The sequence below is a fragment of the Erythranthe guttata genome, chromosome 7 (genome assembly GCF_056151865.1).
Source record: "Erythranthe guttata isolate IM_541 chromosome 7, IM_541, whole genome shotgun sequence".
Lineage (NCBI taxonomy): Eukaryota > Viridiplantae > Streptophyta > Magnoliopsida > Lamiales > Phrymaceae > Erythranthe > Erythranthe guttata.
The window spans coordinates 14,423,072-14,450,764 of NC_142539.1; the positions used below are offsets into that span (position 1 = coordinate 14,423,072).

The window sequence follows — 27,693 nt, forward strand, 5'->3', positions numbered from 1 at the left end:
ATGTAAATTAACCCAAGTTCAAATTTTTTGTCAACAATTTTTAGGTCGATATAAAATAAAATAAAACAACTAATTAAAACAAGGGATACGTGGCAACCAAATCAATTGACTATTATATGTAAGGTTTGTCAACTTAAAGAATAAATGGTAAATTATGAAAATTCCCTGAACTTAGGCTAAATTACGAAAGCACCCCATCTATCCATAATAGTAAAAAGAGTTGTGAGTGTGTTATTTAAGAAGAATAATAATTCCGTGTAAAGGTCCTCTAAGGATAATTTTTGTTTTTAAAAAGTAGCATAAAGAAATGCCACGTCTACAGGGGTAGAATCGGCATTTTTCAGAAATAATCCCTCAACTCAAAAAGATGTCATGAAAAATCCCACCATAAGGGGCAGGTGTAAGACGAAAACAAACGTCGGAGAGTTTTAGTAATTACAAATATGTGGGGATGTTTTGTATAATTCAGGCTAAGTTCAGGGGTTTTTTTGTAATTTACCCAATAAAGAAACATAAACTCCACAAAACTAAGATGATATTACAACAATTAGTCATGAGGGTAAAATCGGTATTTGCTGAGTGATAGTACATGAAATAAAAAAATCCGTCAAATTTCACACCGTAAAGGGGAACTTTGTAAGACAACAACAACAAACATTAGGGGGTTTCGGTAATTACAAACAACGTGGAGATTTTTTTTCTTAAATTGACCTTAGTTCTCGCATATGATAAATCAATATGTAAAGCACAACTTCGACGTATCCAATTTCACTTTCATTTTTACTCCTTTGTTTTGCTTCGTGCGTAGAAATAAAAATGCAACGGTAGTCTGCTTTTTGACTGTCTGTTTCTCGGTTTTATTTTCAATCATTACATAGATTTTATACATCTCTCAACATCGAGAACACGCACAAATTGCGTGGGACCCGGTTAGGGAGCAATTTGGAGCCGGTAGATTGATCAAACGCTTGGATTTCTCTCGATAAACGTATTGGTCGCGTCGAAAAGTGACCGTAAGTGGGCCAAACGAGCAATTTTCACCTCTAGTGTTGGGTCGATGGTGGCTGAACGAGCTTCGCGTGCATATGCTGATCAAACAAAATATTGCAAGTATATAAATTAGGATGTATATGCCAAATTTCCATATCATTAACAAAGTTTGAATTTGTTATCAACTTCTGAAAATATTGACATTTTGTCAAAAGGGTTACTTTCGCCCCCTAAATTTAACATAGTGATTTAAGATTATGGATGTTTTGATATACACCCATAATATGGAAAATATATAGGGATAGGTCTGTTGTTCCCGATACATAAAACGGGTAGTGAATTTAGTAAATTGGTCGAACAAATTAATTAGTGAAAATACGAAAAGATTAGCCGAGGCGAGAATACTCTTTCCTTAAGACAATATTATCCCGCTACGGTGCTTAAGGTTATTTGACAATTGTCTCCCAAGATACAACGGCTAACTCGACATATGAGCACTCAAAATCCCGAGTACGACGAACGTTACTTTGTGTCTCAAACTCTCGAACAGAATACGGAAGAAAATATTCTACGAAGAATATTTCCGGGCTGAAGAAGGAAGAATTCCATAGAACAAAATTATAGAATTGAATTGATTTTTATGTTAATATAAAATCAAACATGTGGAGTTTCTATTTATAAGTTTCCAATGGTTGTGATTAATGAACACAACCTTTAGGAAATTAAACAAGTGAAGAGGTGTGGCCACACCTCTTCATATTGTCACACCTATTTGATCAAATAGGTGCCTAAAAATATTTTTTTATTTTCATTCAAAAAATAATTTTATTTTAATAAATAAAATTCCCAACAATCCCCCACACGAATGAAATTAACGAAAAACGATGGATTCTGTCGACAGTTCAAGTGGATACTATTGCAATGGGGATAGGTAGCTTCTGGTTTTGAACCTGCCTTAGCGGTATACCATCGAATTTACTTGGCTAGTTAGTGAACGCGATGTCTTGAACTGCCAGCCGTTTGTGTAAACCAAGACAATGATATCCACACAATAGTTTTCCCACATTTCATCAGTTCTCATGGTTGCGTCCATTTTGGCCCTGGAGCACATCTTGGATTCATAAGTGTTTGTCATTTTGAAGCGGCCCACACTTCTACACTTAGATAGGTGATGTCCTATTAAAGGTATCCTGCCAATACCTCACCTTTTGTCAAGGTTTTGGAATCATTAAAAGCTTTCGCTTATCCTTTACCCTCTCTGCAGGCAGCACTAATGTCTATCACGGGAATGAGTTGGAAATATATAATTCCATAGGAATATATACTCCTTAGTGCATCACTGAATTTTCCATAACTTAGTTGTCCCTTTTGAACCAGTTCTTGGGATCTCCAGTCATCATGGTTGGGTTTCCACTATAGAAATTCTTAATTTGTGGGTTTTGATCTCACTCCCCTAGACAGGCAATATGTTTGATCTCTTTAGTTAACTTTTAGTCGCGGATCCGCTATTAACCATTGATTTTCATTATCAATGTTATATTATTTCTTTTGAGATCAATTGCGTAATGGTCTTATGTGTACGAGTGTATCGATACTTGTCATTATACATGTCGTTTGTGCCCTTAACGTAACTGATTGGTTATCACAATTTATTCATAATTGTAGACACCGACTTAGTCCAACACGGAACATCCTCCAATAACTTTATGAAGTTTATTCAACCTCTTTTCTAACCTTATCTCAAGTTATATATTCGAATTCGACCATGAATCGAGCTATTCAATTTTGTTTGAGGATTTCCAAGATACATAATCTTAGTGGACTGATATATCCAATGTACTTTCCTAATACAATTGGATATTTTCTTTAATTTAATCCATTTAAAGGCGATACTTAGATTACCTAAGAACCCTTATAATATCATTGAATGATTATTTATTTTGGAATTACATATTTACTAGTTTGCAATTCATTATGCTACCAAACTATCCAAAAATATTTGTAATTGAACCATTGTTCATCATTATTTTTTGCAAGTAAGACTTGGTCTTTAGATAACTAGATCAATTTTCTAGTAATGTATCAACATGAGACATTCAAATGACTATATTTGTCTTAGTGACTTTAATCTATAAGATTACATCGTCTAGACCCTCGTCTTTTGACATCAAACATAAAAATATTTTCTCAACGTTCAAAATAATATCATGATCATTATCTCATGATTATAATGTCGTCTATAGACATATACTTCCATGTGCTTTTAATATAAACACACTGGTCACACTCGTTATTACGAGAATTATTTGATAACACAATTTTATCAAATATTACTTTAGAAGGACTTAAGGGATTCCAATATCTTGTTATAAATAATCAAAAAATTCAATAGCTACTAATTTAGCTTTATAGGACCACCCTTAATCATTCCTTTGAATAGTCCATCAAAACCTTAATGGTTTACTACTTGGAAGAAGACAAACTAACTTCCACGTACATTCTTCCAATGTAGATAATATTTCAATAATTGTCCTTTGTTCATTTTTTTAACTCATAAATTATAAAATCAAATCAAAATCAAACATATTGATTTTCTTTGTCATCTTGTTGTATCTTGGTTGTTCATCACTTTGATGATTTACCAATCACACATATTTTAACTTGGTTGTTCATCACTTTGATGATTTACCACTTAGACATTTATAAGTTCTCTTATTTAGAACTTATTTATTTTCTTATTTAACAAGAAAAATATAATGTAATTTGCATCAAGAATGACTATCTTATGCACAATCATTATTTGCATATTCAATGAATATGCTTAAGTATTTTATCCACTTAACTATACTAGGCATTATATATTAACTTAGGTACTTTTTTTTTACCTTTGCCTAAACACCCCCACATTTCTAATTATTAATGTGGTTAGGTCGGAATATTTAATTTATGTGGTTAGGGCCTAAAGACCCCCACATTTCTAAATATTAACGTGGTAGCTCGGGATATCTAATTTCCCCCACAAATTCTAGAGTATGTATTCTAGAATTTATCAATATAATATCCATAAACTTTTTCCAAAAGTTTTAATTCTCATTTTTTAATTCATTTGTCAAAGTTGGCACTTTCCAACTTTCATTCACATAGCATTTAAATGCTTTGAAATCCTTATTTTTATTTTATTAATAAGTGAAAGAATTTATGGTCCCGAATTCGTTTAATACAGAGATGTTATCTTAAGTGTTATGACACTTGAGAAAACATGCAGCGGAAATATAAAGACAATACTCAGATCTAAAAATGTTCACAAGTAAAAACTTGTGAACTTGCCCTTTACATGACGGAAAAATTATATTAAAACAGTATTACAAGAATACAAATAGAAGATGTACGAAAACTTCTTCCTTATGAATGAATCATTAACATGATCATTCTTACATTCAAATCTAGAAACAAAAAGAGAAATATTAAAAATTCTAGATTTCAAAGAATGTACTCGTGAGGAGTACGTACATAACTTATGAATGAATCACTAACTTGATCATTCTTACAACCAAGTCTAGAAAGATCAACACTGTATACTAAACAATCTAGACTACAAAGAATGTACTTATGAGAAGTACGTAAAGAATGTACTCATGAGGAGTACGTAAAGATTGTACTCATGAGGAGTACAACCAACCGATTCTAAAAACACACTAAAACACTCATGTATTCTTTTCTGCTCTCGGTATTTATTTCGTAGAATCCGTAAACTTCCTCGAGTCTTGAAAATAAGAGAGTTAAAAAACAAATTGTGGAATTCCACATTCCACGTGTTTCAAACTCCCCCTTTTTTAACTTTCTGATCAAAACTAAATTTTAGCTTAACTCCCCCTGAGTCATTGCTTGAACTCCCCCTGAATATGATAACCAATATAGCAAATAAAAAAAATAGTGTAATCCAGAGGGAAAATAACAAACTGAACAAATACAAATTTTGTTCATAAAAATAACGTTATGAGAAGTCCCTGCGTCAACTTCATGACTAGCTTGTTCTCCCCCTTTTTGATCAGAAAGAGCTTTCTGGAGTATCTCCACCATGGACTGATGATAGGTGATCTGAGCTAGGGAGTGAGTAAGATGTTTTAACAAAAGATCTCGAGGAACAGAGACAATGATGTCAGGGGTGTTGGCAACATGAGGAGCAACACCTTCAGTACCAAGATTATTTTGACCTCAAGAGGAGTTGACAGATCCTTCCCATCCATGTCTAGCTCTTCATCCTCTCAGGATTCCTCTTCTTCTGAGTCTTCAAGCTCATCTGGGATGTATGCTGGCTCAGGTGATGCAACAGGTGGAGCAACATCTTCTTCCATCTGGGATGAGTCCTCAAAAGAGTCACTGTCTGACTCTGAGGATGGCAGATTATTGCGGAAAGAGGCAAGGGGAACTTCCCAGCTGTCATCACTTTTCTCTTCTTCTTCAACCTGGGAAGGTGATGCATCCACTTGAACAGCTGCCTCTGCTAGAGTTTCCAGAGGATCTTCATGTGGAGCTGAGGGTGTTTCTTCAGTGGTAGTAAAGTCCTGGGCATCAACAGTGGGAATATCTACATGCTCAGCAGAGGACATCGCAGAAAAGTCTGGCATTTCCTCATCTTGGTAGGGAGCAACATCCTCACTCTGAGGGGCATTGTTTGAGACTGTAGGTGCAGCAGCATTTTCAGGAACATGTGCAGCAACATCTTCGGAAACAGGATGTCGAGAAGAGGCTGCTGCCATGTTAGGCTGAAGTGTCTCCCCCTGAGTTGATGCTGGTGGAGTCGAGTCTTTGGAAGATGACTCAGTGGAGCTTGAGGAGAGAGTTTGGGCTTCTGGTTCTACAAAGGTAGGATCTCCTTCTTCATCATCTGTTTCTTCATCAACCAAATGAAGGCCTCTTGGTGGGTTTGGCCTAACTGAAGTACGACCGCCACTACCGCCTCTTCTTCCTCATCTGACGCCTTTGCTTGGAGAATTTCCTCCCCTCCGGCGTTGTGATCCAGTAGCATTCAGATTTGGGAAGGGATTCATGCGCTTGGACCGGCGAGTAGGAAACCTTCCTGCAGTGGAAGAGGGACCTAGGTTCTGGAAATTGTCTAGATCAATCGGATTCAGCTCGTCTCCGGGCTTTAATAAAGCTGATTGGCATAGCTTCAAGGTTGACGGGATGAACGATGATGGCTAGAATAGGGTCTGCTGGTTTAGGTGCTGCAGCATCGCTGTGGACATCACCAACGGCTGAAAGAGAATTTCTAGGAGGAGATGCCATGGTACAGTAGATAAAAATTGCTTCTTGTGCTTTTGATTTTTGAGTGTGAATTTTCGAAAAAGAAGCATGAAATTTATAAGCCCTAATTTTTGCAGAAAAAAAATTGAAGTGGAGAAGGTGAAGAAGTGGTGTGCGTTTTTCTTGGAGAAAGTGTGATTAAAGAGAATAAAGGTTTATTTGGCAGTTTAAAACAAAACGTGACACATGGCATAATAAGGAGTGGACTTAGTGAAAAATAAAAGACTAACTCATGTACCCCATGACCCATATAAATAGTGATAATTCAATAATAAAAATAATAGTAATAATAAAAATAGTAGCACTCACGAAATTTACACTTAAATAATAAACACATCTTTTAATGATTAATAGTGTGAGAAAAATTGGCTAACAGGCATATAATTTTTTATTTTTTTTTTTTGTTTTTTTTTTTAAACTCTTATTTTCAAGTCAAACAATTCACATGGAACATGATCAAGTGTTCAGTTTGAAAGTTCCTCAGTTACTAAGATATGACTATTCAGATAGAGGAGTTTGACTTATGTGATTATAATTGTTCTCTGAATGTTTACATGAAGCATGATCACGTTTCAAGGTGAAAGACTTCCAGTTACTTATTTAGAGAATAATCCATCACAGTGAAGTCATTATTTAAAGAAGCTAAGTTTCAGTAAATTATGTTGCAGCTTAAGATATTGGATGAGGTGCTGCAACATATTTCATGACATGTTTATTGAGTACACATCCCGAGAGATTTTCTAAGTTTAGAAAACCTCTCATAATCTAATGCCTTTGTAAAGATGTCAGCCAGCTGATCTTCTGTAGGAATGTACTTTAAGCACACTATATTTTTGTCAACTATATCACGAATAAAATGATGTTTAATATTTATGTGTTTAGTTCGTGAGTGTTGAACAAGATTTTTTGAAATATCAATAGCACTTGAATTATCACAATATATGATCAGGGTGTCACTGGTTAACCCATAATCCCCCAACATTTGGTTCATCCAAATTAGTTGACCACAACATCCTCCAGCAGCTACATATTCTGATTCAGCTGTTGAAAGTGATACACAATTTTGTTTTCTAATAAACCCATGAAACCAGATTATTCCCCAAAAAGAAACATGCACCTGAAGTGCTTTTTCTGTCACTAATATCCCCAGCCCAATCAGAATCACTAAAACCTATCAAATTAGTATTAGTGTCTTTGAAAAACTGAATACCTAGATCTACTGTACCTGCAACATACCTAATAATCCTCTTCACAGCTTTAAGATGAGTTACTTTGGGATTAGCTTGATACCTGGCACACACACAAACACTAAACATAATATCAGGTCTGCTTGTTGTTAGATACAGAAGGCTTCCAATCATGCTTCTGTATAGGGTGTTGTCAACATCTTCATCAACATCGTCCTTGGACACTTTTTGACTTGAACCCATTGGAGTTTTCATGTGCTTGGCTGACTCCAACTCAAACCTTTTGACCAGATTGAGAGCATACTTCTTTTGGTTTACAAAAATTCCTTCACCTGTCTGTTTGATTTGAGTCCTAGAAAGTAATTCAACTCTCCTACCATGCTCATTTCAAAAGTGTGAGACATAGAATCTACAAAAGACTGTAAAAGGTTAGCACAAGTAGAACCAAAAACAATATCATCAATATATATTTGTACAATAATGATATGGTTATTTGTTCTTCTAACAAATAGAGTTTTGTCTGCCTCTCCTCTGTTAAACTGTATTTCAAGTAAGAAGTCAGTGAGTCTTTGATACCAAGCTCTAGGAGCTTGTTTAAGACCATATAGAGCCTTCTTAAGCTTGAATACATGATTAGGTTTGGCAGAATCTTCAAACCCCTTGGGTTGCTCTACATATGCTTCTTCATTTAAAACACCATTTAGAAATGCACTTTTGATATCCATCTGATACAATTTGATTTTAAGAACAGGATATAGCAAGAAGTAACCTAATAGATTCAATTCTAGCTACTGGAGCAAAGGTTTCATCAAAGTCTATACCCTCAATCTGAGTATAACCTTGTGCTACTAACCTAGCCTTATTTCTAACCACTGTACCTTTTTCATCAGTTTTGTTTTTGAAGATCCACTTAGTTCCTATCACATTTACATGACTTGGTCTGGGAATTAAGTACCAAACATCATTTCTGATGAACTGATTCAGTTCTTCATGCATTGCATTGATCCAGAATTCATCCTTCAGAGCTTCTGCAATATTCCTTGGTTCAACTGAAGACACAAAGCAAGTAGTTCCAGTAAGTGCACATTCAGAAGATAAATTTGCAAATCTTACCATATCTCTGTAATTCACTCTTTCTTTTCTTCTAGTCCTTATCCCTTCAAGGATATCCCCCACAACTTGAGTAGAGGGGTGATTTTTCTGGATTCTACTTGATGGTTCATTTCTGCAGACATCATGAGTTGGCTGCAGTTCAGCTTTTGTGCTCTCTGTAGGACGTATTGAGTCAGATGTGGTAACACTTGGTTCAACACCCTCTTCTCTTGAAACTGGACTGTTTATATCTGGAGCATCTGTGGCAGTAGTGTCTCCTCCGGTTGTTTCTCCTTCAGCAATCAGGTCATCAACTTCATCTTCAGCTGTTTTACTGCGGAGATCAGCAAAGTCATCAAATACCACATTTACAGATTCAATAATGGTTCGAGTTCTTAAGTTATATACTCTATACGCATGACTGTTATTAGAGTATCCCACAAATAAACCCAAATCACTTTTTGAATCAAATTTAGCTAGATGATCTCTGTCATTTAGGACATAGCAAACACATCCAAACACATGCACGTATTCTAGATCAGATTTTTCTCTTAAAAAATACACCCAAGTATATCTCGGAAAATCGTCAACACACACAAATACATATTTTTTACCACCTGGACTTTCTACCTCTATAGGACCCATAAGATCCATATGTACAAGTTCAAAACAAATGGTGGTACCAACGTGTTGTAACACTTTGTGTGGCACTCTAGTCTGCTTTCCCTTCTGGCACATTCCACATATAGGGATGTCCTTGATCTTGAGATCTGGAATTCCTCTTATGGCATTGTACATGTTGAGCAGCTTCAGATTTTTGAAGTTTGTGTGCCCTAGTTTCTGGTGCCACAACTCTACTTCACTTACTCTTGAGCTCTTGCATGAGATGGTGTCACCTGTTTGATAATAATTATCCATTGATCTGGAACCTGTCAGTACACAATTATTTTGTTTATCAAACACAGAACAACAGTACTTATCAAATTTAACACGTAGATCATCATCACACAATTGACTAATACTGATGAGATTTGACCCCAATCCTTCAACATGTAAGACATTTGAAAGTTTTGGAAGTCCCTCAATATTGAGTGTTCCACGTCCAACCACTTTGACTTTAGCTCCTCTTCCATAGGTTACACGTCCACCATTGAGTGTATGGTAGTTTGATAGAAAATCTTTAATTCCAGTCATGTGCCTAGAGCATCCACTATCAAAGTACGAGGAACCTGAAATGTTAGCATTTAAAGAAATGTATACTGCTTTGCACATAAGTTTACCTTTGGGAGTCCATATTCTACACTCCTTTTTGGTAAATTCTACCTTTTTCTTGGAGGTGTTCCCTGGAGTGTTGTGACTCATCCTGTACAACATTTTGTCACTACTTATTTTCTCACAGAATGGACGAATATGTTCTGGTGAGAAACAATAATGGCAAATGTATCCCCTTATTCTGGACTCTGGAGTGGTGACTGTGGAGTTTCTGCATTTTTTTCCATTTGATCCCTTCTCTTTTACAAAGACAATTTCCTTCTTCTTTGCTGGCTTGTATTTCTTCACTTGTTTTTTGAACCCTAAACATTCATTTTTGTTGTACTTCTCCAGTGACACAATCTCTTCGAGTTTAGTTGTGCCGGTATTCATCCTCTTGATTGCTAGAGTTGCTTCTTTGAGTTCATCTTTCACCTTTGCCAGTTCAAGATCCTTCTTGGTGATACCAACCTCCAAATGAGTGATTGTTTCTTTAAGCGAGGAATTTTCCTTGTTGGCTGCATCTAGAGCTTGAGTCTTCTTCTCCAAGTCGCTGAACAACTTCTTACACATTTCTTCCTCATTTTTAACTGCTTCTTTACTTGATTCTGCTCCATTCAAGGAAATAGAGGTTAAACATGTATAATGGTTATCATCTAACTCAAAAATTTCAGTTACTGAAAGTGTTTCGGAAAGTGTTGCAGCATCTAGAGAAACTCATTGTGATTCTGTTTCAGAAGAATTTTCAGTGATATATCTGACAGTAAGGGCCCGTTTGATTACCTCTTATTGGCCTCTTAATGAGTGATTTCCGCTGATTCGGTCAGCATAATGCTATTTAGCGTGTTTGGAGGGAATATCTTAACTGAAAGATTTATTGCTTACCGATTCAGCGGCAATTCTCACGCTTATTCGGTCAGACCTAGTTATGAATATTTTTTTTATTTATTTTACCCATAAATAACCTTGTAAATTCCTACCCTACCATCATAAAATATATCTTTCTACGAGTCTTTCCATCACCACTGCTCACACATCATTGAAACCCATAGCAGAACTCTGCAAGACAGTTCTTCAAATTCCCGAGTAAGTTTTTTTTTTCGGTTTTGACAAATTCTTAATCTTTGTTATAGTTTTATTTTCTTTTGTTGAATTTTCTATTACTCCATCTGCAATTTATAATTATACATAAATCAATATATAATTGAGCAGGGATGTGATGTTATGTTTGGTAATATAGAAGCTAATCAATCGAATAACAGAGAAGATGGAAAAATAAATAGGAATAACATATATAACGATGAAGATTTATTGGTTTTTGTATCCCTCTAATTTGTTTTATTTTTGGCTTTTTAAGCTAGATAATGATTGTATGTTTTAATTTTGTGATTAACGTTTGTATCTTTCCGACGGGAATTCCTTTTCTTGATTTAACCATTATAGTTTGTCTGTACATGACATGCTTCGTCAGAATGAGAACTGCTAGGACAGAGGGGAGAGAGAGAGAGATAGGGAGGGCTTTTTTTAAACTTAAAAACATAAAGGTGTAAGCTTATATTGTTCTTGCAAATTGTTGTGGTCTAAACTGTAATATTACTGAAATATTCAATTGTTCTTATCAATTTCCTAATAGATTAGACACCATTAATTCCTTAATGAGCAGACACCATTCTTTCATTTTAGGACCCTTCATAATCAACTTTTTCTAAATTTACATATAAAGCAACATGACAGAGCAAATATAACTTTTAAGAATAATTACCACCAAATTATGTGATATTCTTCTTTGTGAGACACTTTTATATTACGTTAATTGTGATTTTTTTAATTGTTTATGCATTATATAAACTGTATGTATATACATACACCTGCAATGTTCAAATTTAATTGTTGATGTTAGCATCACCATTTAAATATAAACTGTGATATAAACTCTACGATATAAACTGTAATACAAATATAAATATAAATTGTATGATATAAATATAAAATATAAACTGTACGTGAATATATACATGTATTATGTATATGCATTTAATATTTTACTTTAATCCCTTATCTACAATCTTCTTTTTGGTAGATGCATCAGAGAAAGATAATTAATTTCTCTGACAAATAAATATTCATGAATATAGGAATGTAGGAATCAGATGAAAATAACAGAGTCAGATGGAACAACAGTGAAGTAGATAAATGTTTTCTCGAAGCGTGTATCCAAGAAGTTGCTCTAAATGGTAGAGAAGGAGGTAGTCTGAAGTCAGAATCTTGGACCACAATTATGAATACTTTGAAGAAAAATCATAACTTTGTTGTTTGTCAAAGACAAATGAAGAATCGATATGACTACTTAAAACAAAAATATCAAGCTTGGTTGCCGTTAATTATGAAAACAGGCAATATTTACAATCATGCCACCAACACCATCAACATGACAAAGGAAGAGTGGACAGAGTATATAAAGGTTAATTGTTTATGTTTTTATTGGTTTATCTAACTTTTATTAGTAATTATAAGATTTTATTAAGAATTATAATTTAATACTTCAATACAGGCTCATCCTAAGGCAAAGAGTTTAAGACTTGCACCCCTACCTTATCCTGACCTTTGTAGAGCACTATTCGATGGTGCCACTGCTACAGGTGTTCATTCTTGGGGACCTAGTTCCCAAGATCAAAATCCTGGTGTTACCTCATTTTCTTCGAGTAATGTCCGGAATGTGGAACAAAGTGACATAGAAGATATTTCTTTTTGTGATGAAGATGGAAATTCTAGGGATACCAGAGGGACCCAGACTAATGATTTCGCCCATCGTTCTCAAGGAGAAAAGCCTAAAAAGAAAAAGAAAAATAGTCAATCCTCGCCCAGTGATACTAATTTAATAAATGAGATGTCAGCAGCTTTGAAGTTTATGATTAAAAATAATAGTGGGCCTTCAGTTACAGATTGTATTGCTAAATTGGATGAACTTGAATGGGATAAAGAAGACATCTTATATGTTTCAGCTGTTGTAATCTTTGGCAGTTGTGCGGGACATAGAGAAGCTTGGATGGCGCTTCCTAAGGATAATGTCAGAGTTCTGAAAGCATGGATTAAAAGAATTGGACAAAATACGGGATTTGAATTTTAACTTGCAATGGCTTATGTATCATATTTTAATAATTTAGTAGTATTTATTTCTGATGATGGATTCGTTTTAAGTTTCGTAAGTTATTGCAAACTTTTTATGTTATTAGTTTCAATTTTAGTATCAAACTTGTTTAGTTGGTACTTTTTATAATAACAGACTTGTTTTACATTTACCTTGTGAACTGAATTCCCTTTATAATTCAATATTTTGCTAATGATAGTTTAAATTCTTAAATATTTAATGTATTGAACATTTTTGTTAATAGGTCAAATATGCAAATTTACGAGATTATGATATTGATGATGATCTATTGGTACACACAAGTTCGACCGAGATATTTGATGCGTGTACCAAGAAACAGAGATAACAATTCAGCATTGTCGGGACATGCTTACACATTGGAGCTCTTGTCTGGATCAGACACACAATGTATTGAATTAATGCGCATGTCTCGTGTTGCATATATTCGTTTGAGCATGCATTTTAGACAACGAGGGTGGTTGCATGATAGTAGACATGTATCAGTAGAAGAAAAAATGGCAATGTTCTTGCAAATTATTGGGCATAATAAGCGTCTTCGTGTAGTGAAGCGTAGATTTCAACACTCTTCACAAACAGTTCATGCGTATTTTCATGAAGTGTTGAGTGCAATGATGAATATGGCAAGGGAGATTATAGTACCAACAACATTTGACCCAAACCCAAATATTTCGGCAAGTTTTAGGAGGTTACACCGAATTTTTAAGGTAGATATTGTGTATCGTTTTATTTTTTCTGTCATTATTTAATTCTCTTCTTGTTTCCGTAACTTCTTTTTAATCAAAATGTAGGGAGCAGTTGGTGCACTTGATGGAACACTAGTACATGCCTTTGTTCCAATTTCAAAGCAAACTATGTACAGGGGTAGAGGAAAGGGTCAATGCTATCAAAATATTTTAGGAATATGCGACTTTAATATGATGTTTACGTTCGTTTGGGCAGGCTGGGAAGGAGTAACACATGATTCAAGAGTCTTAACAGATACAGTTGCTGATCCGAGAAACGGTTTTCCATGGCCTCCCAATGGTACTACTTTAAATTCAAACTATAAATTCTAATTATTTATACGTTAAATCTGATCTTGAATTATTTTTATTATTATTACAGGTAAATACTATCTTTGTGATGCAGCATACACACATACTAGAGGATTTATGGTTCCGTATCGCAATGTGCGATATTGGTTAGGAGACTATCGTCGTAGACGTGCTTTGACTAAAGAAGAAAAATTTAATCATGCTCATGCTCAACTAAGGAATGTCATTGAACGAACTTATGGAGTTCTGAAAAATAGATTTCCAATTTTAGAAAAGATGGCCCCTTTTTCATTAGATGTGCAAAGAAATATAGTGATTGCTTGTTTTGCGGTGCATAATTTTATAAGAAAAGAGCGTGTTAGTGATAAATTTTTTGAGGAGCTTGATCAACCCAATATGCCTTTTGATGGTGCGAATGAGGATGGACAAGACCATGAGAATGATGGTACAACTACCGGACCATGGTGGGGGGTCCAAGACATGCAGTATATGGCTAATGTGCGCGATGAGATAGCAACTCGGTTGATGCATTGAATGACCAATTAGAATTTATAAAATATTTGACGTTGATTTTAGCGACTTTAATCTTTAAGTTCAATTTTAGCGAATTTAAAGTATTTCCATATTTTAGTTGTTTTTATTTGTGAATGTTATATTTATTAGTTGTTCGAATTTTATATTTTTTCTACGTTAAATATTTTAAATTTTAAATTTTAAATTTTAAATTTTATTGATTATGTAGATCATGCTTAATTTATTTATTTATTTATATATGTTAATCAAAATTAAGTAACAAATAAAATGCCAACATTAAATAAGGGTATAACAAGAAAATAACAATATTCAGACATTCAGTTATCAAACGGACTTAATTGCTCAACATTCAGTATTCAGACACAACTCTTAGCCATTCAGACACATATTCAGCATTCAGCATTCAGCGCTTAATCCTGTCAAACGGGCCCTAAGAGCCTGTTTAGTGGATTGCTGCTCCTCTGTCTGTTCAGGTTGCTCTTCCTCCTCATCACTGACAGCACAAATCAGACTCATTTCTCTTCTTCTCAAGGTATTTGCACATTCATTAGCATAATGTCCAAATCCTGAACAGGCCCTGCATTTAATATGATCCAAGTTAGGTGGTTCAGAATTTGAACGAATAAATGAAGAATTTTTTAAAGTATTTTGAGAAGATGTTTGAGGAAATGTTCTCTGTGGAATAGATCTGTTCCGGGGCTGAGTTTGTCGATTTTGTGGAGAGCCATCTAGAAATAACAGTCTGGGCTTGATTCCACTTCGTCTGTATGCCCTATTGAATTTCCGAATCTGAAATGCCACATTGTTGAGACATTCCTCTGCATCATCATCATACTCCGGAGCAACATCTCCCTTCTCTAATTCTGCCTGGAGTGCATTTGAGATAGCCTTACCTTTCTCCTTTCTTTGATCTTCATAGTTCATCTCTCTAGACTTTAGACTACCAATTAAGTCGTCCAGCTGTAGAGATGATGTGTCTTTGGCCTCCTCAATTGCAGTAACTGTCATGCTGAATCTTTCGGGAAGAGTTCTCAATACCTTATTCACCAGTGTTTCGTTTCTCAAAGGACCACCTAAAGATTGAAATTCATTAGCCAAATCAATCAATTTCTCATTGTACTGAGAAATTGTTTCAGTTTCTTCCATTCTCAGTCTCTCAAATTTGGAAGAGAGTAATCTGAGCTTAGTTCTTCTGACACTGTCTGATCCTTCACAATGTAGTTGAAGAACCTCCCAAGCATCCTTCGCAGAAGTGCATACTGAGATCAATTTAAACATTGTTAAATCTACTGAATTAAAGATTGCATTTAACGCTTTTGAGTTTTGATTAGCATTTGATAGATCATCTGTTGTCCACTGTAATTCTGGTGTTGGAAATACATCTCCATCAGCATCTGTTGTAGTTGGTGGCTTCCATCCAGTAAGAATAGATTTCCAGGCTCTCTCATCAATGGCTTTGATGTACGCCCTCATCTTGACTTTCCAGTAGGTCTAGTTTATGCCATCAAGTACATGAGGTCGCATAGAAGCAGTCATCTGAGTATCCATCACGAATTCTGAAAAAGAATTAGGAACAAACACTTAGTATACGTCAAGTGTTGGCTCTTGATGTCAATTGAAAGAATTTATGGTCCCGAATTCGTTTAATACAGAGATGTTATCTTAAGTGTTATGACACTTGAGAAAACATGCAGCGGAAATATAAAGACAATACTCAGATCTAAAAATGTTCACAAGTAAAAACTTGTGAACTTGCCCTTTACAGGACGGAAAAATTATATTAAAACAGTATTACAAGAATACAAATAGAAGATGTACGAAAACTTCTTCCTTATGAATGAATCATTAACATGATCATTCTTACATTCAAATCTAGAAACAAAAAGAGAAATATTAAAAATTCTAGATTTCAAAGAATGTACTCGTGAGGAGTACGTACAGAACTTATGAATGAATCACTATCTTGATCATTCTTCCAACCAAGTCTATAAAGATCAACACTGTATACTAAACAATCTAGACTACAAAGAATGTACTTATGAGAAGTACGTAAAGAATGTACTCATGAGGAGTACGTAAAGATTGTACTCATGAGGAGTACAACCAACCGATTCTAAAAACACACTAAAACACTCATGTATTCTTTTCAGCTCTCGGTGTTTATTTCGTAGAATCCGTAAACTTTCTTGAGTCTTGAAGTCGGTATTTATAGACATTCCAAGCTTCCACTCCTCAGCCCATGATCTGCAAGATAACCAACTACAAGAGCACTCAAGAACATGGGTTAGTGGGTTAGTTTAGTAGTTAAGATAATATTCTCAATTTAACCCACTAAGCCCACTAAGCATTATACTTAGCCCACTAAGCACTATACTTAACCCACTAAGCACTACTTAGCCTATAACTAAAATTTAGTTTAAAAATAAGAGAGTTAAAAAACAAATCGTGGAATTCCACATTCCACGTGTTTCAATATGGATACAACATATAACAAAATACATCTTCTTTAGTTAGAAAAATATATTGGATCACCAATATGATTTAATTACAAAAAAAAAAAAAAAAAAAAAAAATCCGATCTCATCCATTCACATTGTAAATCATCATCTTGCAAATGTGATATCAAATCATATCGAACCAAAGATTCGATCTTCTTCTATGTTCTTGAGACAAGAACTACTCATGTGCTCTCATGAATTGAGTTTCTCTTTCTTTCTATTTCATTTCAATCATTCTTTTAATTGTACTGTAGTATGATTCATATATAAAACATATGTACATCAATATTATAATAAACATAATATGTGACCACGACTTTCATACTAGTTGATCATAGAAACAAACAATACTAGTTGATCATAGACATAAACAATAGATCAAGCATACTTTCTCAACATATACATAATATACACACATGAGTTCATAATAACATCATGTTTGGACTTATTTCATGGCATAAATTAATTCATGTCCAACATAGTTTATTTATATAAATATATAGCACGTAATCAATATGTGTCCAAGCAATTACAAAATTCTAAGGAATTGGTATGGCTTACGGAAATAATAATATGTATAATAATATTCCTCTTACTAAGTAACTCATACTATATACGAGACAAGTCTAATCATTCATAGACAATAAAAAAAACGTTAATAAGATCACGTACTCACAAATTTCATATAACATATTGGAAAATCAATCAATTGGACGGTTCCACATCAAATGAAAATTGGGAGAAAGCTAATCCCGTATCAAACTATATGCAATTTATGCAAATAAATATTGCATTTTCATGAGAAATGTCATATCATATAGTACATATCATGCGGTTTATGATAAACTTATTCAAATAATTAGCACATACGCTATCACTTTATTGCATTTAGGATAAAATTATTTGTATCATTAATGTAGATACACAAACATAATGAATATTCATTAAGCATATATATTGTATATAGTTTACCATTCTTCCACATATTAAAATTAAACTATCATGCAATAATCCACCATTATATCATATAGCATTATCAATCATTGCACAAATAGATATCTTATAATTAAAAAACGTACCCGATAAATTATATGTTCGTCAATTCAAATTTTGTGGGTAGCACCAAATCGTATCAATATTATGGCAATGCTGAATGATTTAATCATATCTCTTCCGTCTGAAGTCCGATTTTGTTGATTCAGTATGATCCGAATAGAAAATAAAATTTTCTACAACTTTTATCTTTTACGTTTTCTGAGATTCGAACTGGATCATGATCAAAATAAGCCTCGAAGTCGGAATAGGTGTGCTGTAAATTTGCACGGTTGTATTTTTCATGAAAAGGTGCATCGGCAGTTCTGCGACCCTTTCGTGTTTTCATCATAACTTCTTCGTACAATCTCCGATTGTGACGATTTAACATGTTCTGGAAAGCTAACTTGATTATCTACAACTTATGTGAAATGTCAATTTTCCATATTCTGACTTTAACACCTTCGAAAATGGGCAGGAATGTGGACTTCATGTTCTGTCCGAAAATGAACTTTCTCCAATTGTATTTTGTAACTTCTTGGTTTTTGGCAGACTATCTTCTTCTCCATCTCGTTTACCAACGTGTGCAGAAAACACAATTTACTAAATCACAAAAATATTGTCTTAAGATTGTTGTTCCCGATACATAAAACGGGTAGTGAATTTAGTAAATTGGTCGAACAAATTAATTAGTGAAAATACGAAAAGATTAGCCGAGACGAGAATACTCTTTCCTTAAGACAATATTGTCCCGCTACGGTGCTTACGGTTATTTGACAATTGTCTCCCAAGATACAACGGCTAACTCGGCATATGAGCACTCAAAATCCCGAGTACAACGAACGTTACTTTGTGTCTCAAACTTTCGAACAAAATACGGAAGAAAATATTCTACGAAGAATATTTCCGGGCTGAAGAAGGAAGAATTCCATAAAACAAAATTATAGAATTGAATTGATTTTTGTTAATATAAAATCAAACATGTGGAGTTTCTATTTATAAGTTTCCAATGGTTGTGATTAATGAACACAACCTTTAGGAAATTAAACAAGTGAAGAGGTGTGGCCATACCTCTTCATATTGTCACACCTATTTGATCAAATAGGTGCCTAAAAATATTTTTTTATTTTCATTCAAAAAATAATTTTATTTTATTAAATAAAATTCCCAACAAGGTCCACCCCTAAAATTCTTTCTTTCTAATAGGCAAAAAGGCTATGATGCCCCTTACATACAATTTCCCTAACTGCATTCAACATTTCCACCAAGTGCATTTAGCATTTTCGTTTTATTTTTTAATAAATTTTTTATTTAAAAATAATAAAATATACATTTTATTTTCTTAAAAATTTCTGATTTTTTTCCCCGAAAAGTTTACATACTATTTCGAATATGACTATAGTCAACTATAGTCATATCCTTGCTTCATATATCGTTTTTTATATTTTCTACTTAAAATTGTATATTCTCGATTATATAATGTAGCTCAGTCATATTAAACAAATTAAAAAAAAAACTATTATTTATGAAATAATCAATCAACATTCACAAATAAACAAAAAAAAAAATCATAATTTGAATCTTGTTATTACAAGTCAACTTGTATTCCCACAATATGTATCCAAGATTCACATGTGTAAAATTTTCAACTAAAACAACCATCAACATCACTGTACATTAAATAAAAGTTACATATCTTATATATAACTATACATGACTTTATATATAACTATACATGAATACATAGTTGATTCTCTCTAATTGGCATGTTGTTACCCATCTTCTTCAACATAAAATTTTTATTGCTGCAACTAAATTTTACACCAGAAACACCAAAAAACAGACTGAGATCGAGAGGAGATAAATGAATAAGGAGAAAGATACTTTAACCTCAGAATTTGGCGGCGGCTGAGGACTCAAAACGATTGATCAAACCACAAACACACAAAAATCTAAACAAATAAAAAAGTACCCAAAAAATTAATATACCCTTACTTTGGTCTCCGATCTCGCGGTGGTGGAAAAAACTCAACAACGGCTCCTATCTATCGTCTTCCTTGACTTTAGCCTCTAATCTCACGGCGACGGCGACAGAGGACTCCACAAATTAGAGAGAAAAGATGAATTAAAAAGATACGTAAAAGGTATAAAACAAAGGGAGAGGTGAGAGAAAGAAAGGGACGGTTGAGAAGAGAGAGGGGAAGAGAGAGAAAAAGTTAGAGAGGAAAGGACAAAATTGGAATAATAAACACGTGAGGGGGGTCTCACAATTCATAATGTTAATTTTTTAGATTTCTTTACAAATGGAGAATATTAAAATGGATCTGAACTCTATTATTTTGTGTACTGAGGGGGTTATCCCTCATTTTCCCCTAAATTAACCCAAGTTCAAATTTCTTGCCAACAGTTTCTAGGTCAATATAAAATAAAATAAAACATCTGATTAAAACAAGGGATATGTGGCAACGAAATCAATTGAATATTATATGGAAGGTCAGTCAACTTAAAGAATAAATGGTAAATTATGAAAATTCCCCTGAACTTAAGCTAAATTACAAAAACACCCCATCTATCCGTAATAGTACAAAAGAGTTGTGAATGTGTTACTAAGACGAATAAAAATTCCATGTAAAGGTCCTTTAAGGATAATTTTTGTCTTTAAAAAGTAGCATAAAGATTCCATGAAAAATCCCACCATAAGGGGTAGGTGTAAGACGAAAACAAACGTAGGGGAATTTTGGTAATTACGAATTCTGTAGGTGGCGATGTTTTTCATAGTTCAGGCTCAGTTCAGGGGGCATTTTGTAATTTACCCAATAAAGAAAAATAAACACCACAAAAGTAAGATGATAAGGCTCAACGTAACTTGAATTAGTTACAAAATAGAGCAAATTGCACATCACCCCCTAAAAAACTCTAATTTTCACACTTTACCCCCTCAAAATTGTAAAAAATGAATGCCCCCCTTCAAAATGTTATTGTTGTTGCACATTACCTCGATAACAATATTCCGATGGATTATTCATAGGCATTTGATATTTTTGTTGCACATTGCCCCTTCATATGTTATTTTTGTTGCACGTTACCCCTTAAAAACACTATATTTTTGCACATTGCCCCTATAAAATGTTATTTTGTTGCACATGCCCAACAAAAATTGGCCTTTGAGCAAAGTGCAATCAAAATAATATTTTGAAGGGGGATTATCCAGTTTTTGAATTTTTAGGGGGGAAAGTGCGAAAATGGGAAATTTGTAGGGGTGAAGTGCATTTTTGTCCTACAAAGAATACTTTGAAGGATTACAATGAGCGTGCACAAAGGCAAAACTCACAAGTTAGACCAGGCCGACCTGCTAGCAAAGCCTTATCAAAAACCTTATGACAAGCTAGCATGTCGGTAAACACCTTGCACCTAGATCTGTTTGGTCATGGGTTCGAGACACCAGGAGGGGAATTGGGGAACCAATAACTATTCTTCTTAAAAAAAAAAAAAAAAAAAAACTAATAAAACCTTATCAAACTTCAGAAGTCCAAATAAATAATTTATAATTTCGGCACAACTTTCTTAATCATATCCAGAAGAAAATCATGTTTCTCTGATCCTTGCAGGTGATTAATTAACATGAATGAAGTAGCTGCATCGGCCGAGAATCCTTTTTTGTACATTTCCTCTAAGAATGGCATTGCCTTGTAAACCTCTTTCCTCTTTAGCAAACCTTGGATTATGTTGTTGTATGTCACACTATCCGGTGCACAGCCACTCCTCTCCATTTTCACAAGCAAATCTTTTGCCTCGTCTACAAATCCTTCTTCACAAAGTGAACCGATAACAATGGTATACGTTTGACAATTTTGTTGCAAACCTTTGGAAGGAAGTTCGTTTAAAAGATTTTTTGCATCTTCAAGTTTCCCATCTTTGCACAAACCACTAATCAGGATACCGTATGTGACTATATTAGGACTTAATCCTTTGTCTTCCATCACCCGTAGAAACGAAAATGCTTCGGCAATCTGATGAGTCTTGCACAAGCCTTCCAACAAAGTATTGTAAGTACGTAAATTAGGATGTACTTTCCGAGTTTCCATATCGTTGAATAGTTTCCATCCATCGGCAATTCTGCCTTCACTAAATAATCCATGCATCATGGTGTTATAAGTAACTGTCGTGTGTTCTAAGCCTTTCGAAGAAACTTCGAGAAAAAGACGCCAAGCTTCATCCACTTTACCCTTCTTGCAGTATCCGTTGATTAAAGTGCCGTAGCTCATAATACATGGCTTAAGGCCGTTGCCCGTCATAGAATCAAATACTTCTATCGCTTTATCCATTTTCCCTTGCAAACAGTACCCATCTATCAGTGTAGTGTAGGTGACAATATCGGGACGAATGTTTTGTTGCTTCATAACTTCCAAAATATCTTCAGCCTCTTTAATGCTTCCTTCCTTGCAAAATGCGTCCACCAATATACTAAAAGTAACAACATCTACCGAAATCTTGTGATTCACCATTTCATTTAGTAAGTCTTTGACCTCTTTCCATCTACCAAAATCGCACAAGCCCTGAATCATCGAGTTATATGTGACAACAGTCGGTGAAATGCCCTTATCAATCATTCTAGACTTCAGCTCGAGTGCATTATCCACCATTCGGCACTTGCATAAGCCATTAATTACAGCGTTATAAGCCATAACATCGGGTTTATAGATAGTATTTTCCAACAACAAAAGCAAATCACGGGCAGTATGAACGCGTCCAGCTTTGCAGAGCCCATCTATCACAGTAAGAATCGTAACATCGTTTGGCTCACAAAGTTTCAAAGTCAAAATCTTCTTGAACAATTTCTCTGCCTCGGCCACATTACCATCTAAAAAGAGACCTTTTAAGAGGGTGGTGAATGTCGTAACATTTGCCTCGTAACCGTGTTTAAAGAAATAGCCGAAGATAGCAAAACCAACGTCTACACGTTTCAAAAGGCAGCAACAGTTAATCAAGATGTTCATTGTGTACTCATCTATAGGGGCACCCCATTGACGCATTTCGTCGAACAGTTTAAGGGCACCCGAATATTGCTTCATCTTGAAAATAACTTGCAGTAGTTTGGTGAATTCAAAAACGGAAGGCTGTGGCTGCATTTTAACCATTTGACGAAACAAGAAAAAAGCATCGTCTAATTCATTTATACAACTCAAATCTATTCTGGGTTTAGGTGAAAAGGATCCATCTTTGTGACCCGCACTGTGAAAATTTGAACAGAATAACGAAAAGGGATCAACGAAAATACAGTAATGGTGAGAAGATTTAGCAGCAATTGCTCTACTGAAAGACTGGATACTTATTGCCCTTTCTACTGTAATTTTTCCAGAGTCGATTATCACCAAGCTAAATATTATCGGTTATGCCATTGGTAAACTTTCTTATTTTAATTTTTTTATATATTTCTTTGGAAGGCAGTTCTTGATTTTTTTTTTAATTTCTTTTAAAAATACGACTTCTTAGTTTATGCTAATATATATATATATTTTTTTAATTTCTGAACACAATCTTACAATAATTGTTATGTTGGCGTTTTGCATGTGCAGTTTTGTGTTTCTTTTTTATTCCGTGGTATCTTTTGGAGATGCCTGCAATGGAAGTATCACAGATCCAGTTTAATATATGGATATTCTTCTCAAACGCACTTTGTGCCTTGGCTTTGAATTTCTCGATATTTTTGGTACTTGGTAGAACCGGTGCAGTGACTATTCGAGTCGCTGGTGTACTGAAAGACTGGATACTTATTGAAACATAAGGGACCAAATGTGAAATTGGTGCAAACTTGAGGGATGTTAATTGTAATTTTCCGATAGCAAAACTTTATTTTATTACAGACAGAAGCTCAAATAAATAATTTATATTTTTGGTACAACTTTCTTAATCATTTCTAGAAGAACAACATCTTTGCTATATACTTGCAGGTGATTAATTAACATGGATGAAGTGGTTGTATCGGCCAAGAATCCCCTTTTGTACATTTCCTCTAAGAATGGCATGACCTTGTAAACCTCTTTCCTCTTTAGCAAACCTTGGATTATGTTGTTGTATGTCACGCTATTCGCTGCACAACCGCTTCTCTCCATTTTTATAAGCAAATCTTTTGCCTCCTCTACGAACCCTTCTTCACAAAGTGAACCGATAACAATGGTATACGCTTGACAATTTGGTTGCAAACCTTTCGAAGGAAGTTCGTTTAAAAGCTTTTTTGCATCTTCAAGTTTCCCATCTTTGCACAAACCACTAATCAGGATACCGTATGTGACTATATTAGGACTTACTCCTTTGTCTTCCATCGTCTTTAGAAACGAAAATGCTTCGGCAATCTGACGAGTCTTGCACAAGCCATCCAACAAAACATTATAAGTACGTAAATCTGGACGTACGTGCCGAGCTTCCATATTCTTAAACAAATTCCATCCATCACCAATTCGGCCTTCACTAAATAATCCATGTATCATGGTGCTATACGTAACTGTCGTGTGCTCCAAGCCTTTAGAAGAAGCTTCGAGAAAAAGACGCCAAGCTTCATCAACTTTTCCCTTCTTGCAATACCCGTTGATTAAAGAGTTATAGCTGATAATACACGGCTTAAGGCCGCTGCTCGCTATGGAATCAAATACCTCTTCCGCTTTATCCATTTTCCCTTGCAAACAATACCCATCTATCAGTGCAGTGTAGGTGACAATATTGGGACGAATGTTTTGTTGCTTCATAACTTCCAAAATATCTTCAGCCTCTTTAATGCTTCCTTCCTTGCAAAATGCGTCCACTAATATACTATAAGTAACGAGACTAAAAGTTATCTTGTGATTGACCATTTCATTCAATAAGTCTTTAACCTCTTTCAATCTACCAAAATCGCACAAGCCCTGAATCATCGAGTTATATGTGACAACGTCAGGTGAAATTCCCTTGTCAATCATTTTAGATTGGAGCTGGAGAGCATTATCCACCATTCCGATCTTGCATAAACCATTAATTACCCCATTATAAGCCATAACATTGGGTTTATAAATAGTATTCTCCAACAAGCAAAGCAATTCATTGGCAGCAAGAACATGTCCAGTTTTGCAGAGCCCATCTATCGCAATAAGAATCGTAACATCGTCTGGCTCACAAAGTTTCAAAGTCAAAATCTTCTTGAACAGTTTCTCTGCCTCGGCCACATTACCATCTAAAAAGAGCCCTTTCAAGAGGGTGGTGAATGTCGTAACATCTGGCTCGTAACCGTGTTTAAGGAAGATGCCAAATATAGCAAAACCAACGTCTACACGTTTCAAAAGGCAGCAACAATTAATTAAGATGGTCATTGTGTACTTATCTATAGGGGCACCCCATTGACGCATTTCGTCAAATAGTTTAAGGGCAACACAGTACTGTTTCATCTTGACAACAACTTGCAATAGTTTGTTGAATTCAGTGACATAAGGCTGTGGCCACAGCCTCACCATTTTACGAATCAAGAAAACAGCATCGTCTGCTTCATTTATGCAACTCAAATCTATTCTGGGTTCAGGTGAAAAGGATCGATCTTTGTGAAAATTTGAACAGAATAACGAAAAGGGATCAACAAAAATAGCGTAATGGTGAGAAGATTTAGCAGCAACAATTGGTCTACGAATCAGCAGCGTTATTCCAAACCCCCTCATCTTCTTCAGATAATTTTAGTGAAGAATGGACTGTACCTACACAAGAACAAGTCTCGAAGATTATCACAAAGTGTAATTTACTTGGTCAATAGAATAGTTTTGTAATTATTTGTTGAGCGTGAGTTCTCTAATTGCTGCTGAGTGGCAGTTATGTAATTATTTGTTATTTGTTGAGTGTGAGTTCTGTAGGTTGCTGCTTAGGCCATCTCTAAGAGTTTGTCTAAAAACGATTGTCTATATCTATAATAAAACCAACGAACAGTATTTTACCACTTCACTTTTAACACTGCAATCCAACAACATTGTTTATATTTTACACAATTATTATATTTAATTATTTTTTATTAAATAGTTTCTACATGATATTCAATTATTTTAAAATATTAATAAAAATGTGTATTATTATAAACATATATTTATATGTTGAATCTTATATAATTTTTGTTTTATAAATTTATTTGACTTTTATTTTAGTTAATATACTAATAATTAATAATACTAATTAATAAGTATACAAAATTAATTTTAAATTTAATAAATTAAATTTCAATAACTTAATTGACATATATTAATAAACATTAAAATTTTATAATTCGTTATGAAATATTTTTTTATTTTAATTTTGTTATTATTAATACTAAGTAAAATAGTAATTAAATTTCATCTTTAGTACATTCATTTGCAAAAAACAAGTAAGATAATATAAAATATTTTTTAATGGTAAATATATTATAAAGTATAATATAATATTATTTTAATATTTCCTAGATTTGCTAAATTGTATTTTTGGTTTTTCAAATTTGAGAAGCCAAAGTTACAATTTAGCGGGAAAATTACAATTTATGTCCCTAAATTTTACCACTAAAACGATTTATGTCCTCAAACATTTCAATCCACGAAATATGTTCTCAAACTTGCCACTTTTGATCACTTTATGTTCTGCCGTTAACGTCGGCAGTTAACGTCGGCAGCTAACTTCGATGGAAATAGCACGCGTGGCTCACGTGACGTCTATGTGGCCGTTAAATGTGACGTGGAATAATATATTGAATATTAAATGTTGACGTGGCACAAGAATATACTAATTTCCTCTAATCCACTCTGCCCAAATCCCAAATCCCAAATCCCAAATCACGTTTCATAAAAAAAATCCAAACATTCTCACATTTGAAGAGTTTTTCCCTTCTCAAAGAACCACAGATTCACGTGCAAACACATGTCTGCAATCGAGAGGAAGAAGGTAAACGCGACTCCTCTTATGGTTATGAAAAAGATTTTAGAGGAAGCTTTAATTTTTCTCCCAACTCCGTCTCTAGAACGTTGGGGTCGTGTGATTCTTCGCTTGCTGATGCTTGTGCCCCTTGTGGTCTCGATGAAGCGAGCACAAGGATGGTGAAGATGGCACAAATTCTACCCAACTCAGCAGATTCAGAACCTGCCCAGAAGGTGTTCGACAAAATGTTTGAACCAATTCCGGAAAAAAGAAACATGCAGCACCTGTCAAAGCTGCCTATAATTCTTTTTTCGCCAAGAATAGAGTGCCCAAGAACGGATTCCAGCTCCCCGACTTCCTCAACGAAGTGGAAGAAGACATGATATTTCAGCCCGAAGATGAAAGTGAAATCGAGGAAACATTCGCATTTGTTTATTGGGCTATTTTGCTGGTAAAATACCACGAAAAATGGCCATGGATTCACAGACGATTCTGTTATTTTCGAATTTCACCTCAATTGAAGGATTCGAAATGGGGTTTTAGGGATTGGATTTACGGGTTCATTGGGGATATGGAGAATTAGGGATTTTAGAATAGAAATAGGGGAGGAGAATGACGTGTCGCTCCACATCACGTTTCGTCGACCAAGTAGGCACTGGGTGTTGTACAGCTCGACATTTAACGGCCACATAGACGTCACGTGAGCC

At 34.6% G+C, this 27,693-nt stretch overlaps 4 protein-coding genes across 4 annotated transcripts; 2 read left to right on the forward strand and 2 right to left on the reverse strand.

Moving 5' to 3' along the window:
* Positions 1-11,954: 11,954 nt before the first annotated feature.
* Positions 11,955-13,024, forward strand: LOC105950623 (uncharacterized). The gene is made up of 2 exons (XM_012973992.2): positions 11,955-12,288; positions 12,379-13,024. Exons 1-2 carry the CDS (start codon positions 12,106-12,108, stop codon positions 12,952-12,954), a joined length of 759 nt encoding a protein of 252 aa, XP_012829446.2. The 5' UTR covers positions 11,955-12,105; the 3' UTR covers positions 12,955-13,024.
* Positions 13,025-13,490: 466 nt separating this feature from the next.
* Positions 13,491-14,564, forward strand: LOC105950570 (uncharacterized). Its single transcript, XM_088820353.1, has 4 exons — positions 13,491-13,667; positions 13,785-13,869; positions 13,936-14,019; positions 14,101-14,564. Exons 1-4 carry the CDS (start codon positions 13,491-13,493, stop codon positions 14,562-14,564), a joined length of 810 nt encoding a protein of 269 aa, XP_088676479.1.
* A 7,044-nt stretch (positions 14,565-21,608) lies between these two features.
* Positions 21,609-23,368, reverse strand: LOC105950569 (uncharacterized). Its single transcript, XM_088821027.1, has one exon. The coding sequence runs from the start codon at positions 23,230-23,232 to the stop codon at positions 21,637-21,639; it is 1,596 nt and encodes a 531-aa protein (XP_088677153.1). The 5' UTR covers positions 23,233-23,368; the 3' UTR covers positions 21,609-21,636.
* Positions 23,369-23,932: 564 nt separating this feature from the next.
* On the reverse strand, positions 23,933-25,847 carry LOC148769783 (uncharacterized). The gene has a single exon (XM_088821026.1). The coding sequence runs from the start codon at positions 25,771-25,773 to the stop codon at positions 23,980-23,982; it is 1,794 nt and encodes a 597-aa protein (XP_088677152.1). The 5' UTR covers positions 25,774-25,847; the 3' UTR covers positions 23,933-23,979.
* Positions 25,848-27,693: the final 1,846 nt, after the last annotated feature.

What these genes read in the sequence shown, in the direction of transcription:
- LOC105950623 (XM_012973992.2), top strand. Translation starts at nt 12,106, where the DNA reads ATGAATACTTTGAAGAAAAATCATAACTTTGTTGTTTGTCAAAGACAA. An exon ending in AGTGGACAGAGTATATAAAG is followed by an intron (nt 12,289 to 12,378) that starts GTTAATTGTTTA and finishes ACTTCAATACAG; the next exon opens with GCTCATCCTAAGGCAAAGAG.
- LOC105950570 (XM_088820353.1), top strand. Translation starts at nt 13,491, where the DNA reads ATGGCAATGTTCTTGCAAATTATTGGGCATAATAAGCGTCTTCGTGTA. An exon ending in ACCCAAACCCAAATATTTCG is followed by an intron (nt 13,668 to 13,784) that starts GCAAGTTTTAGG and finishes ATCAAAATGTAG; the next exon opens with GGAGCAGTTGGTGCACTTGA. An exon ending in GTACAGGGGTAGAGGAAAGG is followed by an intron (nt 13,870 to 13,935) that starts GTCAATGCTATC and finishes TCGTTTGGGCAG; the next exon opens with GCTGGGAAGGAGTAACACAT.
- LOC105950569 (XM_088821027.1), bottom strand. Translation starts at nt 23,232, where the DNA reads ATGGTTAAAATGCAGCCACAGCCTTCCGTTTTTGAATTCACCAAACTA.
- LOC148769783 (XM_088821026.1), bottom strand. Translation starts at nt 25,773, where the DNA reads ATGAGGGGGTTTGGAATAACGCTGCTGATTCGTAGACCAATTGTTGCT.